Consider the following 18,502-nt stretch of genomic DNA (forward strand, 5'->3'; position numbering starts at 1 on the left):
GTGTGTGTGTGTGTCCGTGCGTACATTCTCAGATGAGGAGCAGATGAAAGTAATGCTCACACACATGCTCCACAGACCCAGTCCAGTTTCTTTGTGTTGGCAGAGATCCCTCCCCGCTAAATGGCTGGAAACCGGTAGTGGTCCAAAAATAGCCCAGGACATGGCTAAGAATAGTCATGACGGGTGTGTGTGGGTGTGTGTGTGTGTGTACGTCTTATTTTTTTCTCTTTGCTCTGGTTGACTGAGTGTGAATGTGTTCGGAAGCTGTAGGAGGGAAACTAAAATAAAGGAAGAGGAGAAACCTCAAGCCGAGGAACTCTGAGTCTCTTTCTCACTATTCTGACTTCTTTTTTTTCTTTCTTTTTTTTCATTAATATCTTATAAAAAAGGTAATAGATCTTAAATCAAAGAAGAGTCTAGTACTGGGTAGTACCTCATACTGTTTGTTTGTTTGTTTGTTTTAATGATATGTATTTCTCATAAATGGTAAATGGACTTTATTATACATTGCTTTATAAACACTGCGGTAGTCCCAAAGTGCTTCACAATATGAGCCAGGGTTGGGGTCAATTACAATTTTCAGTTCCAATTACGTTTTCAATTACCCATGTTCAATTACGATTACAGTGACCGGCATTTTTTCCCGATTACAATTAAATTACAATATTTTTTTATCCTTAGAATGTCATTTACAATTACAATCTCAATTACTAAAGTTGAATTACAATTAATCACAATTACGGAGCCTTAAATAAATAACCTAATAAAAGTGTTATCTTTCTGTTAGCATATGTTATGATACCGGTGTCATGTGCTGAGTTCACATCATACTGAGATTGTATATGCGCATAAAATTAATTTTTGCTAAAAAAAAATGAAATAAATAGTTTTTGTTTATTTTTGTTTTCAAAGTGAAGGGACACATGTTTTATTTGTTTATTGGATTGTGTTAGGGTTAGGTTTAGGTTAGGGTTATAATCTCAGCACGGAGGTAAACTCAGACTGTGACACCGGGTCCTAAATCAGCTGTAAAATACACTAAAAACAAATATATATATCAAATAATTTCTTTCCTATCTATTGGTTACCTTGTAATGCTTCCTAATCAATGAAAATATTGGTTTTAATATTTTTGGTGTAAGTGTCAGTATACCCCTCGATTTAATTTTTTGTAATGGTAAAATGTGGGAAAGCTTGATATGAAACATATTTTAATAATTGTTAACTACATATGTGTAGAACTGTACATAGAACTGTAACATGGTTCCCCAGTTTAGTGTTTAGTGACACGGCAGCACATCTGTTGTTTGTGTTGGAAACACAGAAACACGGAGAAAATGACAACAACAACAACTCGGAACAGCCTCAGTGAGGAGCATCCACAAAACCAATCCTTCCTTTTGTACCATTCACTGTGAAAAATATGAAACATTTTCTGACCTTACCTTTGCTGAAGCTCTGGTAACTCAGGTGTTGGTCTCCATCTTTTAAAAGCTGGCGTTTTTTTCCTCAAAAATGTTTTTCTATCATCTCTAGCGCTGTCATCCTGCCTGTAGTGTTATCCGCCCACTCGCTAGAGAACGTAGCAGCAGCGGTCACATGGCATCAATTCACTCATGTACTGTGAACTTACGTATAGCATTTAGCATAGCGCGGTTACGTCCAAAGGCAGCTCTCTACGCTGCCTTTGGACGTGAATGGTTGTCATCTTGGGGACCTGACTGCGCATGCGCAAACACGTAAAAACACGCAATGGGAACGGAGGCAGAGGAGCAACGTGCCTTTGGGAGGGGGCGTGGCCTCCCTCTGCCTTACAGCGGAGTGAGACTGTGCAGCTGTTCTGGGAAATAGCACTGTTTAGTATTTTGGGCTATGAAACGCACAAAATGCTAACACTTTCAAACTTATAGGTACTGTAGGCTATTGGAAATGGAAAAATAGATAATTTATAATTATATTATAATTTTAAAAAAATTAAAACCTTGCCTACCCTGACGGCACGTCACTGGTGGCCGGGGCCGGTAACCCATGTGTATCAAATATGAGACTGTTTGAACTTTGTATATGAGAGTTATTGCGCCATCTGAGAACGCAAAGCATGATCACCCTTTAGTGGCAGTTTATAACCAATGGCCCTCTTGACCTCAAACTGGTCTATATTTGGCCCCTGAACCTAAATGAGTTTGACCCCTGCTTTTAATCTTTTAAAAGTTAAAAATGTGATTAACACTCACATGTGCTTGGAAAGTGAAATACATTCATACACCGTGAAACCTCTTTCTCTAGTTGTTAACTCAATGAGTGCCATTGACGTCTATAGATGAGAATTGGTTCAGTAACGTGGAGTGCCATTCACATTGATAGATGTGAATTGTGTTTTTCGGTTGGGGTTGCTAGGAGACAATGTGACTAAGCTCTCCGGTGAATATCTAACTTGTACAATGATGTAGTGACCAATTGGTGACATGTAGGTGGCAGTAGTGCACCTTTGGATGAGAGATCACCCGTTGTGGGCAGGGCTCAGAGGGAGAGGAAAGGACTTTACGAGACAGAAAATGGCACAAAGTGAGTTGATGCTGAAGTTCCCAGCAGTTCACAGCAGCACACACTCAACCAGAGCATGTGTGGAACTAAGTGGACTATTGAGAGTGTCACGATGTTGAGAGAAAACGATCAAAAAAAGCACTGACACTCGGCATGTCTGGGAGGAGGCGGAAGTTGCGTGTGGGGAGAATGACGGGGGAGAGACTTGGAGGAAGGCCAAAATACAGTAAGAAATCCATTCAACTCTGACATAGATAGCAAAATAATAATCATGTTGCCATCAAAAGCCCGGTCTCAGTGTTGTTTTTGTAGTTTTATAGAAGGAAACCAATGTCGAGGTGTCTATCCATCCATCCATCCATCCATTTTCAGACCCACTTATTCCTGTTTGTCAGGGTTGCCTGAATCTCCGGCTCTCATTGGGCGCTGGGCGGGGGTACATCCTGGACAGGGCGCCAGTCCATCGCAGGGCAATGTTGAGGTGTCCCTAAAGCAAGAACAATTGCTTCAAAGTCACTAATAGATTTTTTTCAGAAAAAGCCTGTTTTCTCAGCTTTTTGTCACAAACTGGGGATTTGTGTGAAACTTGCCTCTATTCAACTGCTGATTACAGAAGAACGAAACAAGCTAGAAACAAAATTATTTTTTCTGAGGAAAGTAGAGAGTCCTTCAGAATCTAGTTTCAGATGTCAGGTTGTCATAGTACAAAATATTTTGTGGGTCTTTAAAAATGAGTCAGAATGCTCTAAAACGTCTGGCGCCGAGGGGGTAGAAATTTTGAAAATGGCTGGCACTGAATGAGTTAAAAATACAATTTCTTCCTTTCTGGTTGTACCAGCTTGAGTAGAGTCCATGTGTTAACTTATCCAAATTCATCCTTCTTTTTCAGCTTTCTGTGTTCTCATTATAACACTCTGTATTCTTTTGTTGTTTCACGTCTAATGTGGCGGTAATAATTTTAAAGTATTATGCTAACAAATGTCCCGGTTTCTTCTTTTTTTTCACGTGGCACGTCACGTTTTCTGGTGGTCATGTGACCACGTACTGTGACGTGTATTTGCGGAAAAAGTGCTCCATGACGATTTTGCAACACATTTCAATATCGAAACGTTTGAAATGCCTCCTCATGAAAGCGTAAAGACTTTTTAGTGATATTTGAGTGTTTTTTTATTATTATTATTATTATTAATTTGTTCCCATTATCAGTTTTTATTGCACTATTTAGATTTTGCACATTTCCAAGAGTAATGAAAATGCAGCTATTGTTTCAGTGCTTTACGATGCCAAACTTCACTTCAGAGCAAACATTTGAGTTTCAGACTGTGACAGTTGGTCGTCTCAAACACTGAGGATGATGATTGTGGTCAGTGATGACGAACCTTTACTGAAATCTGCTGCTGCTACCGCTCACTGTCACTTCAGACGTGGATTATTCTGCTTCTATTGTAGTGTCGCAGTTGCTCTGGATTTGTTGGTGATTAGTTTGTGTGTTTTTTTGTATACGCATGTGTGTGTGTGTGTGTGTGTGTGTTATGTAGAAGCAGATGGTTGAGGGAACAGCTGAGAAGGAAGGCAGGCAGAGGGATCTCACCAGCTTTCCTCTACTTGGTTTCCAGTATTTTACTTCCTTTTCTTCCAATGCACAGCTTTTACTTTTACTTTTTTCACATTCTTCACATTTTATAAATACCTCCTTGTGTGCAAATTATTTCAAATATCGGCCAATAATATAATATAATAGCTAATTTATTGATGTACTGGCACTTTAACCCCAGTAGCTTTTTGCTTTGCCTTTAAACATGTCCTTAGATTTCTATTGGTGCCATAAATTGTTTAAAGAGGAAAGGGGCGGGGCTTTGTTGGACAAGGAAAGTGTCTGGAAAAGGCTTTTTCCCAAAACATATACAAAAGCATCGGGGTGGGATGAGATATCGTGGGATCTTAAAATGTCACAAGGTGTCAGAATCATTATATGTCATTACATCTATATAATAAAATTACATTCTGACTCGTACCGTTTCAGTGTAATAATAATACAATAGGACAATAAAACATAATAAAAGTAAAAATACAAGAAATAACTGCTCCCTATTTACCAATTTACAAATATAAAATGAAATATTGCACATTAAAGAATGAGATGTTGCACTGGGATGGTGTGTTTGTAAGTACGCTGCACACTTGGCTTTCGTACTTTTGACTAATCGAGGAGAGTGGCCATTTTTCAAAATAAAACTACCAGAACATCCATTAAAATAAAAGAAAATGTTAATACTTTTTTCTATTTAAAATACCAAGTTGTTAGTCATTATCCTGTTTGTTTACATGGACAGAAGCTGGACACTGTGTGGAGTTGGTACAATAATATTGTTAAAAGCGCTGTCATCCTGCCTGTAGTGTTATCCGCCCACTCGCTAGAGAACGTAGCAGCAGCGGTCACATGGCATCAATTCACTCATGTACTGTGAACTTACGTATAGCATTTAGCATAGCGCGGTTATTGTTAAAATATTTCTCAAATGTGTTTCAAAAGGGTAAACTATAGAAATATGAAACGGCCGCTGCATAGACTGTGCAAACTGGTTTTAATGGAGCCTCCAGATTGACAGATTGTGAGGGAGGGACAGAGGAGAGAAAAATAGCCTTCTATGGCCATCCTGTCGGTCGGCCCTGGGGGCCTCTAACTTACCCCCCCCCTCCCCGCCAGGCTGAAGCCGACAGGTGGAGATGACTGGGATGACTGGGATTTCTGTAGAGAGGCTGATACGGCCTCAGACATCCAGTGACAGAGCAGAATAACAGGCTGTGAAGTGCTGAAACAGGGCCGCCGAGGGCCAGGACACACACACACACATGCACAAACGCACACACACACGCACAGACACACAAAGAGAGAGATAGAGCAGGTGCTGAGGCCTTTATCAGGGTGTGAGGAACAGACAAAAAGACACAACCTCACACACTTACTGTCACAGACGCACACAAACGCACGCAACGATGAACAATCACAGACAGACACAAAGGTGGATGAATACCAAATGCACACAAACAATTAGATACACACTAACAGACAGAACCAGACACAGACAGACACAATCACAGACCCATAAAGTCACACAAACACAAAAATTTACTGGGACATAAAGACACGCAGACAGAAAATTACAGAAACACACACACACTTACAGACAATCACAGATTCAGACAAACAGAGATACACACACGGACACACTCACACAATCATACACACTTACAGACAGGCACAGACAGACAGACACACTTACAATCACAGACCCACGCAGACACACAAACACAAACAATTATTGTACCTAAACACACATACAGAAAATTACAAACACACACTTACGGAGACAATTACAGAATCACACAAAAAACAAAAACACACACACACAATTAGACAATCACAAACACACAAACATGAACAATTACTGGTACATAAACACACGCAGACAGAAAACGACAGAAACACACACAGACAATCACAGATTCAGACAGACAGACACAGAGATACACACACACACACACACACACACACACAAACACACACATACACACACAGTCGCACACACACACATACACTAAACTTAACTCCTAAATTCAAACACTGAGCAGCCTCTGTTTAGAGTTTTGTTGCAGTGGCTCCACCTGGTGGTAGTTCTGTCTTTTCTTTCATACATTTCTTCATTATTCTTTGCATATTTTACTAAAGTCACACACACAAAAAAAGTAATACTGTTTTTCTTCAAATCTCTCGTTTGGAAAGTAAAAGCAGGAACATTTTCTTTGGTGACATTTTTCATTGACATTTCTAGCTGTTTTTAAAAGAATTATTATTTATTAGGGGTGTAGTGATTCGTTTTAGCAACGATTTGATTCAAACCCCGATGCGTTGTTGCCAATTCAATTCAAGAACGATGTTGTTAATATAGAACGATTTGATACGAAACGATTCAGTGACTTGAAATCGATTAAGTCACTTTTGAGCCAAAATAAATATGTAAATAGTGTGAGTGAAATAAATACCTGGATACTGGACAAGACAGGTGAGCTTTCATAGATTCATGATGTTTTCTGTAAGGGAATCGTCTATAAATGTATTATCGACTTCAACAAAGTATACAAGGTAAACAACATTTTATTTATTTGAATAAAATCCAACCAACACTTCAGTTTAAATTAACAGGATGTTAACTTTTCTGCTCTCATTTTCAATACTCAATATGTTTTCAATAAAAATACATATTAGGTTTACCTGACTCTTCTACTAGTTATTTATACATAAAAATAATACAGTATTAACATAAAAAACATTAAGTGCAACCAAGATCTGTTCAGGTTAAATGAGCCGAGGTTGAACCTAATTCTTTTCATTTTAACATGATAGTGAAGCCTAAGGCTTCTGCAGAGCTAATGCTAATGCTGTTTGTGAACACTGTCAGAAGGGCCTGGTGGTGGACACAGTGAGCGACTCCTTTTGAATATCTCTCTGTGTTAAAACCAAAGTGTTTCCCCACACTGGATCCAAAGGTGGATTATTGATCGATTTCTTGCTCGCCGGCTTCTTCTCCATGCTATGTTTTTGTCTGTGCTGCGTGACTTCACAAACCATTCACAGGTTCGGCCGTTAATGTCTTTAATAATAAAAGGGCTTTTAAAATACATCCATATAAAGTTTGTCATGGCTAAATCCAATGCGTTATTTCCTTGCATCGGAAAAAATTGATTGATATCTTTTTTAAATGATTTTGTATCCTATAATGTCATCCTGAAGGCCAACTTGCCGAGCTCAGATTGATGTAGTTGGATCATAGGAATATAGGTTCATTCATCGATCTAATGGATGAATCGTTACACGCTTTTATGCCTCTTGTTATTGGTCTGAACTTTCTGTTCGTTTCTGTTTGTGTGTGCATGTGTGTGTATGTGCGTGTGTGCGTGTTCAGACGCTGCGTAAGAAAGGCTTAAACGGCTGCGACAGTCCCGACATTGAGGCTGACGACTCTGCAGGTCAGAGCCCAGAGTCCGAGGACAAGTACCGCAAAATCACTGAGGACATCGACCTGATGATCAACAGGCAGAGGATCTGTGTAAGCCCCGCCCCCTTACATGTCAATCATCTGCCTGACAGGCTCCTCAATGACACGCTTTTATTCAAACAACAGAAACTGAAATAAACTTCAGGGCATCCTGCACTCACACTGCTGCGTCTTGTTTCCGTCCACTAGGGGGTGCCGACCTCCAGCTACGACATGACCTCGTCCCTCCCTGTGGGGAACACTGGTGGCCTGCTGTACCCTCACCAGTCCTTAGGGGGTGCCCTGAACCACAATCTGCTGCCACTTTCTCACTCTGGCCTGCAGAGGAACAGCCTGTCCCCACAGAGACCCCCCAGCAATGGGAACTCAGGTACCACCCCCACTCCCTCCCAATCTGCCTGGAGTTTGCATGTTCTCCCCAGGCCTTTTTTGGCTGATATGTGTGTTTTGTGCAGGACTGATGACGTCAGAGCTGAGCAGCACTGTGGTGTCCAATGTGGGTAAGAAAAGAACTGTTTTACTCTCACACGTCTGCACATCAACACATTGACATGGATGCAACACAGGAAACAACCCCTGGGAGGCAGCCCAGAGTCTCCATTCAAAACAAGCGTGTCCTTAAAAGTAGCTTTTACTGTCCTTTCTTGCAGACATGTAAAGACTAGATCAGATGCATGTACGGCAGATGGTAAATGTATACAGAATCCTGTAAGGATAAGCAAGGGTGATAGATCACCTTTATTGCCACATATGTAGAGCTACATACATGAAATTAGTTCTCTGCAATTAACCTATCTCTGAGGAGCAGTGGGCTGCCACGGTGTAGCACCCGGGGAGCAGTCAGGGTTAAGGGACTTGCTCAACATTCCACAGTGATGGCCCAGGTGAGATCCCGATGACCCTCCAATTACAAGCCTGATTCCCTCCACTTGTGCGCCTGTGGCAAGTGCGTTGTGTCCTTCGGAGAGGGAGGCGCATCGCTTAGTGAGAGAGGCCAACTGCCAAAGGGATGTGGCCGCTGCGGAGGGGATATGGGAGCGGGGTGGCCCTGAGCCCCCTCGGTGTGGGGGGACCACTGAGCCATTAGGGTTGTGTGTGTTGCGTGCCCCACCGCTGGGGATGCGAGCACGGTAAGGATCCTTCCACAGGTTCACCTACGGAAACCTTGTTACGACTTTTACGTCCTCTTAATAGTCAAGTTTGATCGTCTTCTCGACGCCGATCCGAGGATCTCACTAAACCATCCAATCAGTAGTAGAGACGGGCGGTGTGTACAAAGGGCAGAGACTTAATCAACGTAAGCTTATGACCCGCTTACTGGGAATTCCTCCTTCATCGGAAATAAATGCAATCCCCAATCCCTATCACGAGTGGGGTTCAGCGGGTCACCCGCGCCTCTCGACGCAGGGTAGACATACGCTGATCCACTTAGTGAGGCACGCATGCAGCCCAGGACATCTAAGGGCATCACAGACTTGTTATTGCTCAATCTCGTGTGGCTGAACGCCACTTGTCCTAAAAAGTTGAACGCCGGCCGCACAGGGTTGCGTAACTAGTTAGCAAGCTTGAGTGTCGTTTGTTATCAGAGTTAACCAGACAAATCTCTCCACCTATACAAACGGCCATGCACCACCACCCACAGAATCGAGAAAGAGCTATCAATCTGTCAATCCTTTCTGTGTCCGGGCCAGGTGAGGTTTCCCTTGTTGAGTCAAATTAAGCCGCAGGCTCCACTCCTCGTGGTGCCCTTCCATCAATTCCTTAAAGTTTCAGCTTTGCAACCATACTCCCCCCCCGGAACCCAAAGACAATGGTTTCCCGGACGCTGCCCGGCGGGTCATGGGAATAACGCCGCCGGATCGCTAGGTGGCATCGTTTATGGTCGGCACTATGACCTGTATCTGATGTTCAAACTTCCAACTTTTGTTCTTGAAACACCACAACACTATAAGGACTCAAATCTTAAATATGTGTCAGGACTCGAGTGATCTGTGTTATTGATTCAACCGAATCAGTTTTGTGAGCGTGTCAGATTAACTCAGATCCATTTACTGAATTAAACTTTTCAGTTTTATTCAGTTATCTTAGCACGTAGCAGAGCTGGCCTCGTGGGATTATAAGGTGAAGGGGTGGGACTATGGTGTTATGGAGCTGATGAACAACAAATGGACTAATAATAGTAATTTCTCTGATAGTTCCGCTCAATAACCAATCACTGGATGGATAAGTGGTTATTAAAGCTGTATGTTACTTGGCGTGGTGCATTCAAGGCCCTCCTGTCCTTTTCCTTTCAGGAAACAGCAGCTACAGTAACCACTGCACGTCTCCAGGGCTGATGTCCCCGGCTGGAGGGGACATCAGGATGTCCAAGAGCCTGCAGGACAAAAGTCCTCCCAGCATGAGTCTGAGCCGTAAACCGGAGCTGCGGACGCTGCTGCCGCCGCAGAGCAAGTGTGGCCCCATGCCCAGCGTGGTAAGTGAACGCCTCCACCTGTTCCTGCGTTTGTCTGCACTCTGAATCTTTCTGACCTCGCACTGTGCTTCACTGCTGCGCCGCAGTGTGAGGATTTTGACCTCATGCTGGTGAGTCCACCCACACCATGTCAACTAATTATTAGATATGTTATCATCACCAGTAGATGACTGTGTTTGAAGACATGTGTACGCCACCTTACGTATTTTAGTGGGTTTTTATCTTCTTTAGTTTAGGTGTGTATTCATTAATTATTTAGTTAATTTGTTTGTTTTTTAATCTAAATATTTAGCACAAAACTGTGTGTAGAGCTGGGCAAAAAATCGATTTAGTCAATTAATCGAATTTGTAGATAAAAATGATTTTTATTTTGCAAATTCAAGTTTAAAAAAAAAAAGAATTTTTTTTAATTAAATAAAAAAAAAAAAATTTCCCACAACAGTTTTTTTGGACTTTTTTGCGTTCCGATGTGAGCCAGCCCCCCTCTTTGTTACGTGTTTACCCTTTGAGTAGGTTATATGTGCGCCACAGGCATGTTTAAATTTTTATTTGCACTATGCTGAAATGCTCAGGGAAGAGTTTTATTATTTTTATTGTAATGTTATGTTATAGAATATGTAGTTATCTGATTTCTTTATCAGAAAATTGAAGCTACTGTGAAGTAGCTGGTGCACTTTTTCTTAAATCTGGGTTAAAGCTTGAAATTATTGAATGACAGAGCCATTTACTTTTTATTTTGGGATTGTTTTATGCATTTTAACTCTTGAGAACAATCACAGCAATAAAATTGCACTTTTGACAATATATCTGATGTCTGCAGTCATGTTTAAGTGCATAAAAAAAAAATCAAAAATCAAACCGAAACTCAAATTTTTCTTTAAAAAAATCTGAGATTTTTTTTTTTGGCAAAATTGCCCAGCCCTAACTGTGTATAAAGATAGATTCACTAAGGAAGTGAGTGTTTTATTTTTTTTTATTTCATTCTGTCTGTGTTAATTTATTAACTTTTTTATTTGGTGGAAAGAATTATAAAACTCTTAAATTAGGTACAGTATATGTTTTTGAGCAGGTGTCGAATAGACAAACGTTTCTTCTCTGAGAACTTCATCGTAACGACGGCGTAAATTAATTGTGTTGGAAATATTAAAGGAAATCATTGAATCAGAAAGTTGAAAATATTAAAACCAAATTAATCCAAATTAAATTAAGAAAACTATGGTATTGAAATTGATGGAATTACGGATTTTATTTAGAAACTATTTGGAATTATTATTTATTTATTTATCAAGTTTTAAACATCAAATACTAATAAGTACATTATAAGTTAGAAACAAATAGATAAATTGAAACCCTTCCAAACAAAAATAAACAAGGTACCATATTGTACAAATATTTTTCTAATTAAAGATATATTTACGTGGGAAAATAATGTCTTTTCTGTATTATTGTAAAAATAAATATTGTATTTGTGTATTTATTTATTTATTAAAAATAATAAACGTAATAATGGTTGAGACATTTTCTCTCCCACCTTTATGGTTGTTGAAGCATTAATATCTGCCTTTGTGTCGCATCGATGCAGAACCAGAGGATAAATCACTCGCAGACGGCTCAGACTCTGTCCACGCCCGCCGTCTCACTTCCTGGTCAGGTGATCGGTGGGTACCAATCGGCGCTCTCCTCCTCCTACGGCTCAGGTAAGCCCACAAACATCATGATCACGTGAAAACCAATGCGCGCGCATACAACTTTTACACGCACACAAACAGGCACTACGCAAGCACGTAATACTGTTCTATGTGAGCTCGTGGAACATTTATGTAAGCGATTATCTCGTTAACTTTACGTGCTCGCTTAGGGTTTACTTCAACGTTAGCACGTAAATGTAATGTGTATGTATTACTTTTACACGATCACTTAAATTGTGACTTTTAAGTGTTTTATGCAAGCCCGTATTACATTTACGTGCTCACTAACACCAACACTTTGTACCTTTATGTACTTACTGTAGAGGCTAATCTTTGGTTCCTTAGTTTCTTCTTTTGTTCTGAGCTTAACCTCTTCGGAAAATGACTGACACTGAGGCTGGTTTTACGCGTGTGACAACTTTATCCGTCGCAGCACGGTAAAATGACCGTGTTGCTCTGTCAGCCATCTTTTTATTCTTCTTCGACAGGTTAAATAACAACATCCTGTTCATGGGCAAAGACAACACAACTGCGCCCTCTTATGGCAGAACATGCATTCTCGCTTTCTTTGTAAATAGCCCAACATTTATAAATGTATGTAGTTTTAAATCAAGATATGACATATAAAATGTATCCTTTACTTTTAACCAAAATATTCGAAATATGAAATACAAAATAATATATACTATATAAGCATGAAATATTCCTAAACATATTAACTGTATAAAATGGCGCTTACACTTACATTCAACTTTTACGCAAGTATGCATTACCTTTACTTGTGAACATAACAGTTTTACACAAGCATACGTAACCTTGGAGGTGAAAAGAGTACTGATATAGTATAAGTACTGTTACTTGGTGGAAATTGTACTCAAGTACAAGTAAGTGATACATATAATATTCAAGTACAAGTAAAAAGTAGCTCAATTAAATATATGTATGTATGCAAATAGTTACTTTTGAAATCTGTCGTCGTCTTTGGTTGAATTACTGTCCCGGTTTTGAGTTTTACAAATATGGTCACCCTATGCTAACCTGTCCTGTATGCTAACATGCCCTGTATGCTAACATGCCCTGTGTGCTAACATGACCTGTATGCTAACTTGTCCTGTATGCTAACTAGTCCTGTATGCTAGCATGTCCTGTATGCTAACCTGACCTGTATGCTAACATGTCCTGTATGCTAACATGTCCTGTGTGCTAACCTGACCTGTGTGCTAACCTGTCCTGTATGCTAACCTGTCCTGTATGCTAACCTGTCCTGTATGCTAACATGCACTGTATGCTAGCATGTCCTGCATGCTATCCTGTCCTGTATGCTAACTAGTTATGTATGCTAGCATGTCCTGTATGCTAACCTGTCCTGTATACTAACCTGTCCTGTATGCTAACCTGTCCTGTATGCTAACATACACTGTATGCTAGCATGTCCTGCATGCTATCCTGTCCTGTATGCTAACTAGTTATGTATGCTAGCATGTCCTGTATGCTAACCTGTCCTGTATACTAACCTGTCCTGTATGCTAACCTGTCCTGTATGCTAAAGTTTGTTCGTCTGTGGCTCCAGAGTTTTCCCTGAACTCCGACCTCTCCTCCTTGTCTGGATTTGGAGGTTCTGGTCTGGGGTCAATGACGAACTGGCAGCAGCAGCAGATTCAGAGCCTTCAACACTCGGCCCTCGGACACATGGGGTGAGTTACTCTGAAATTCCCACAATGGGAACGCTGACCTGCTGGAATCGTTACCAGCTCCTCTGTCTGTCCAGGACTTTGTGCCCAACCTCCAACCTAAACCTAACTCATCAGAACCTACATATCAAGTCAGAGCCGGCCTCTCCGCCGAGGGATCGCGGCGTGGGGATGCTGAGCAGCGCTCTGGGAGGAGGCGTGACCACAGCGGGGTACCCCGCCGGCCGGGGCCACCTGGAGCTGGGCCGCTCGCCTGCCGACAGCGCCTCCAGCTGCGGGAGTTCATACGAGGGCGGCGAAGAGCGGGAGGATCACCACGGCAACGACGGCTTTTTGCTGCGACCAATGACGGCGCACGACGAAGGCCACAGCCCGTCGGTGAAACGCATGAGGCTATCGGAAGGTTGGGCCACATGATGGGAGACCTTGTCACCGTCAAGGCGTCAGGAGCGTTACCCTATAGTGTTATTATTAATATAATTATTGATATCGTTCTTATCTTTCTTCTTCGCGTGCTTCATGATATACTGATGAATGTCCAAGTGGGCGGGGCCTGTTCACTCCTCGAGCCGAATCAAACCTGTGAGAATCCACGGATTCTTCGGGTCTGAGACGTCGTCCAGGATTAACAAACATGTACCGACGCCTTGTCTCGTGTACATGTTTCGCTTGTTTTTCTGCGTGCGTGTGTGTGTGTGTGTGTGTGTGTTTAGGGCAGGGAGGGTTTTGAGTTTTTAAAATGCACCGGTATGCAAACCGACAGCCGAAGAAGTCTGGTACTCTCAAACCATGAAGCTACAGGAGAGTTTTAGTCCGCGTTGCAGGTTCAACATACTTGAGAAGATGTTTTAACACGTGGAAAGAAGGACGAAAGAGGAAGAGAGTGAGAGGAAGTATGATGTCAGTGAAGGCGAGGGCGGTTTGAAATGACAGAGAGGAACAGTGGGAGTGGAACGTTAAGGAAAGTTAGAGAGAAGCTGTTATCGCCATGCAAAACATTTTTGGAAATGTAACCACTGCAGAACACTTTGATTTATGAAAACCACCAGAAATGTTGGAGTAAATATGTATCATTGGAAATATACACTGTACAGTTAGTGCTGGGCCACATTAAGCAAAAATTATTAAATTCTAGCAAAAACACAAATCAGGGTCAAAATTCCACACCAACACTTTTATTAACTTTTGGCTTTTGTCTCTCTTAGGCAGTGGTTCTCAACCTTTTCAGCCCGCAAACCCCAAAATACAGGTTCCAGAGTCCGGGGACCCCCACTGTACCTGAAGGTGGTTGAACACAGACATGAACATTGAAGAACAGTCATGTGGAGACAGGGCCATCTATAAGGGGGAATAAAGGGGAGAGCTTTTTGGGGTCCATCCATAAAGTCAGCAAAATGATGGTCCATTGTTCTATGAATCTGTGATAACCACATTTATTTATTTTACTGAATAATATCCACTGTTATACAGGAAGTTTATGATTTGAGCCGTAGTATATAGTTATTTTAAAGATGCAAATCCTTGTTTTAATCACCAAAAATGGTGGAAAAGGTGGTGATTTTAAAAACCACAGAAATTGGTTAAGAGTGGCCAAAAACAGACAGAAAAAGTAGCAAAAAGGGTTCAAAGTGTCAATATTGGAACAATTAATTAATTAAACTGGCTAAAAAATCAGCATGACGAATCGTGAATGTGGTTAAATTGGCAAAAAAATTGGCATGAAATTTGGTGAAAAAAGGTTAAGACATTAGGTGGGAAAAGTGGTGGAAATGGTTTATAAGTGCTGAGACATCTTGAAAGTGGAAAACGTGCAGAAAAGGACTTGAAATCTGATGAAGAAGTGGTAGAAATGGGAGTAATGTAGCAAAAATGCACCTAAAGGGAACAAAAAGTGATGAAAATCGGTTAAAATATGATGTATGATATATGAGTGTAGTTGCAGAAAAAGAGTAAAAATAAGCAAAAATGGGCTCCCAGTGTCTTGCGACCCCCTGACCCCAAGGTTGAGAACACCTGCTCTAAGAGACTGCACGTGTGAGTGAGTGTGGCTTGTTTTGGGGGAGGAGCCTGTACAGCTTATGTTGTTCTCCTACCTTTAGGAAGACCTGGTTTAAGCGATTAATGCAAATTGACTTTTTCAGAGACAGACAGACACACACCTGTGAGTGAAAACGAGGCAAAAAGAGAAAGAAGCAACTTTTAATCTTTGATTTTTTGCACAAAATAAGCTTAAAAATACATCTATATCCACGAAAACAATATAGTCTTATTCTATATCGCGTATGATTTTATCATATCAATATATTGGCCAGCTTTAATTAATAAGATGCGTAACATTTAAGGGAAATCTCAACAATATACCATAAATATGTGTAAAAGAAACAATGAACGTCAACTATGTGAAAGAATAATAAAATAAAACTTGTTTTGGGAAGTGAGCAACAGATCGTTGTGTGTGTGTGTGTGTGTGTGTTTGCGAATAATCTCCAAAATTTCTTCGTCCCTCCCCAAAATAAATTATTTTTGTAATATTTTGATTTAACGTCCCAAATGATATTTATTCACAAATGGAAATGAATAAAGAAACTCCCGGCATCAGAATGTATTTTATCATTTTAAATAGGTAAATTGTATCATTTAAATTAATCATTTAGATTCCACCAGGGGGCGTTGTAATGGTTACATTTCACCTCGCACAGATCATAAGAATGTTTTTAGACGTCTGAACAACACGAATGTAATTTTTCTTCTTGCGAAAACTGAACTGAGCGCGTGAAGAAAGCGCTGAGTCATCGTTATGCACACTTAGCCGTTAGCTTGGCAGCACTTAGCGAGCAGAGTGAGGAATCCCTAAAGCCATAATCAGCGTTAAACAGTCGACGTGTTTTTCAATCTCAAACTCCACTCGTTTGTTTAGCTTTATCTCACAAACAGCAGGTGGCGCTGTTTGTCTCATGGTGTTTTTATTGTTTTAAATAAGATTTTAGCTAAATATTGTGGGGGAGAACTCTTAAATTAGGTATGTTTTTGAGCAGGTGTCGAATAGACGAACATTTCTGCTCTGAGAACTTCATCGGAACGATGGCGAAAATTAATTTTGTTGGAAATTTTTAAGGAAATTGGCAAATCAGAAAGTTGAAAATATTAAAACCCAAAGAAAAACAAAATAGCTGAAGGATTTAATAGAGAAAAATTCAAATTTAATTAATGACGAAATTATTATGTTATTGAAACTAATGGAAATACTTGGATTATTTAGAAACAATTTACAATTTTTTATATATATCTATATATACACACACACACACACACACACACACACACTACCAAGTCAAGTCGTGCAAGTCCAATGAATAGCTTGAAATGGTACAAAGGTAAGTACTGAACAGGTAGCGTGTATATATATATATATATATAATTGTTTAATCAAATTGTTTTAATCAAATATCGATAAGTTCATAAAAAATTACATTATTTCAAGAAATTATAAAGTTAAAAAAAACTACAGTACTGTTTAGTTGAGAGAGAAATTAAAAATGTAATTAGAACTGTTTATATGAAAATTGATAGAGAAACAAATGTTTTTAATCATTAAACATTTTATGAAGTCATTATCAAATTAAAAAAAGAGACGAATACCAAAATATGTAGTAAATACATTTTCCAACTATATTTTATTTTAAAAAATATATATAAATAATAATAATAATGCATTTTATTTGAGGTGCCTTTCAAGGTACTCAAGGTCACAGCACAGTCAAAGATGAAGAATATTTTTTTTAAATGACGATAGGATATTTAATTTTAAACAACAAAAACATGTTATATAAAAATATTGTAGATTTTAATGAGTACAAATTTAAAAAAAAATTTATTACGTAAAGTCTGTAGAGTTCAATAATCTGAGGTATCCATTGAAATGAATAATGACTTATTTGTAAATTAAAATGCATTATCTTCACTGAGCTGTAGTTGTGCGGTGTTGCCACATGGAGCAGAAATGAGTCGACGTTTTGACCTCGGCTCGCTGAGTGACCCCCGCGCTGACTTCTCCCTCAATTTTTTGTTTTTGTTTCTTTGGGTTTTCTGTTTTTTTCTCGGAGGCGGCCGAAGGTCGTTCACATTTGAATATTTTGGTTTGAAAACTGTATATTTGGAGCTGTGGCCTTCGGCCACCGCGCCTCCGTTCGGTCCCGTTAAAAACCCAGAGCTGTTTCTGAGCTCTTTCTGTGTTTGTGAGACATTAGCGAGGCGAGCAAAGCTGGACTTACTGCACCGAGAGCTCACATTTACTAAAGTTTTACTCTCTCTGCTGGTTGGTTTGTTTGTTTGCATTTTATTTCCACGCGGCGACGTGGGTTCGTTGTCTCCGTCCTCCACGTGCACTGAAGCTGGCCTTTGTCGCCACTCGGAGACAATGACAAACAAATAAAAATAAGTAAACAAAGCTGTTGTTCCTTCACTCAGAATGTGCTCGTATTTGTACTTTGCAAAATAAAGACAGTATACAGGCTCTGGCAGCAGTGTGTGTGTATGTGCTTTGTCTCTCACACATTTATACACCATAAAATACATGTTTCATGTATTTATATATCTATTCCATATATATATAAATATATTTTACATTTGATTTATTTTCAACATTTTTTACCTCTATTTAAATTTTTGGGATTTATTTATGTACATTTGATCATTTTTTTGTAATTTTTTTCATTGACTATCTTATTTTTTTCTTAAGTATTTCGTTTTAAAAATTGTTTCAGTATTGTTGATTTATCTATCTATAAAGAAAATAATCTCTGTCTGTGTGTTCCGCAAATATCTCTGCAGATCAGGCTCAGACTGCCATGAGACTTTCAACATGGCTGCTGCTTGGTTCAATGGTGTGCAACCTCATATTTGTTTGGACTGCAATGATACCATTCATAAATTATTACATAAAGTTGTCTTAAATGCAGCTTAGCAGAACAGCTCAATGTTGACAGGTTGTCATAGTAATTCAGGATAATTTTGAAAGCTGCGTAGAATCTACAGGAGTGCCTGCACAAA

General features: G+C 39.8%; 1 protein-coding gene across 2 annotated transcripts in view; it reads left to right on the forward strand.

Annotated features, from left to right (window-relative positions):
- The window catches only part of LOC114473010 (myocyte-specific enhancer factor 2C-like), a 46,509-nt gene extending 28,536 nt beyond the window's left edge, over window positions 1-17,973 (forward strand). For both annotated transcript variants that reach the window (XM_028462364.1, XM_028462365.1), the window contains exons 4-10: window positions 7,509-7,652; window positions 7,791-7,971; window positions 8,057-8,101; window positions 9,896-10,074; window positions 11,657-11,771; window positions 13,333-13,456; window positions 13,531-17,973. In XM_028462364.1, coding sequence (XP_028318165.1) covers window positions 7,509-7,652; window positions 7,791-7,971; window positions 8,057-8,101; window positions 9,896-10,074; window positions 11,657-11,771; window positions 13,333-13,456; window positions 13,531-13,870 — 1,128 coding nt within the window. In that variant the 3' untranslated portion in view covers window positions 13,871-17,973. The remainder of the gene's footprint in view (window positions 1-7,508; window positions 7,653-7,790; window positions 7,972-8,056; window positions 8,102-9,895; window positions 10,075-11,656; window positions 11,772-13,332; window positions 13,457-13,530) is intronic.
- Window positions 17,974-18,502: the final 529 nt, after the last annotated feature.

This window comes from Gouania willdenowi, chromosome 12, assembly GCF_900634775.1.
Source record: "Gouania willdenowi chromosome 12, fGouWil2.1, whole genome shotgun sequence".
Classification (NCBI taxonomy): domain Eukaryota; kingdom Metazoa; phylum Chordata; class Actinopteri; order Blenniiformes; family Gobiesocidae; genus Gouania; species Gouania willdenowi.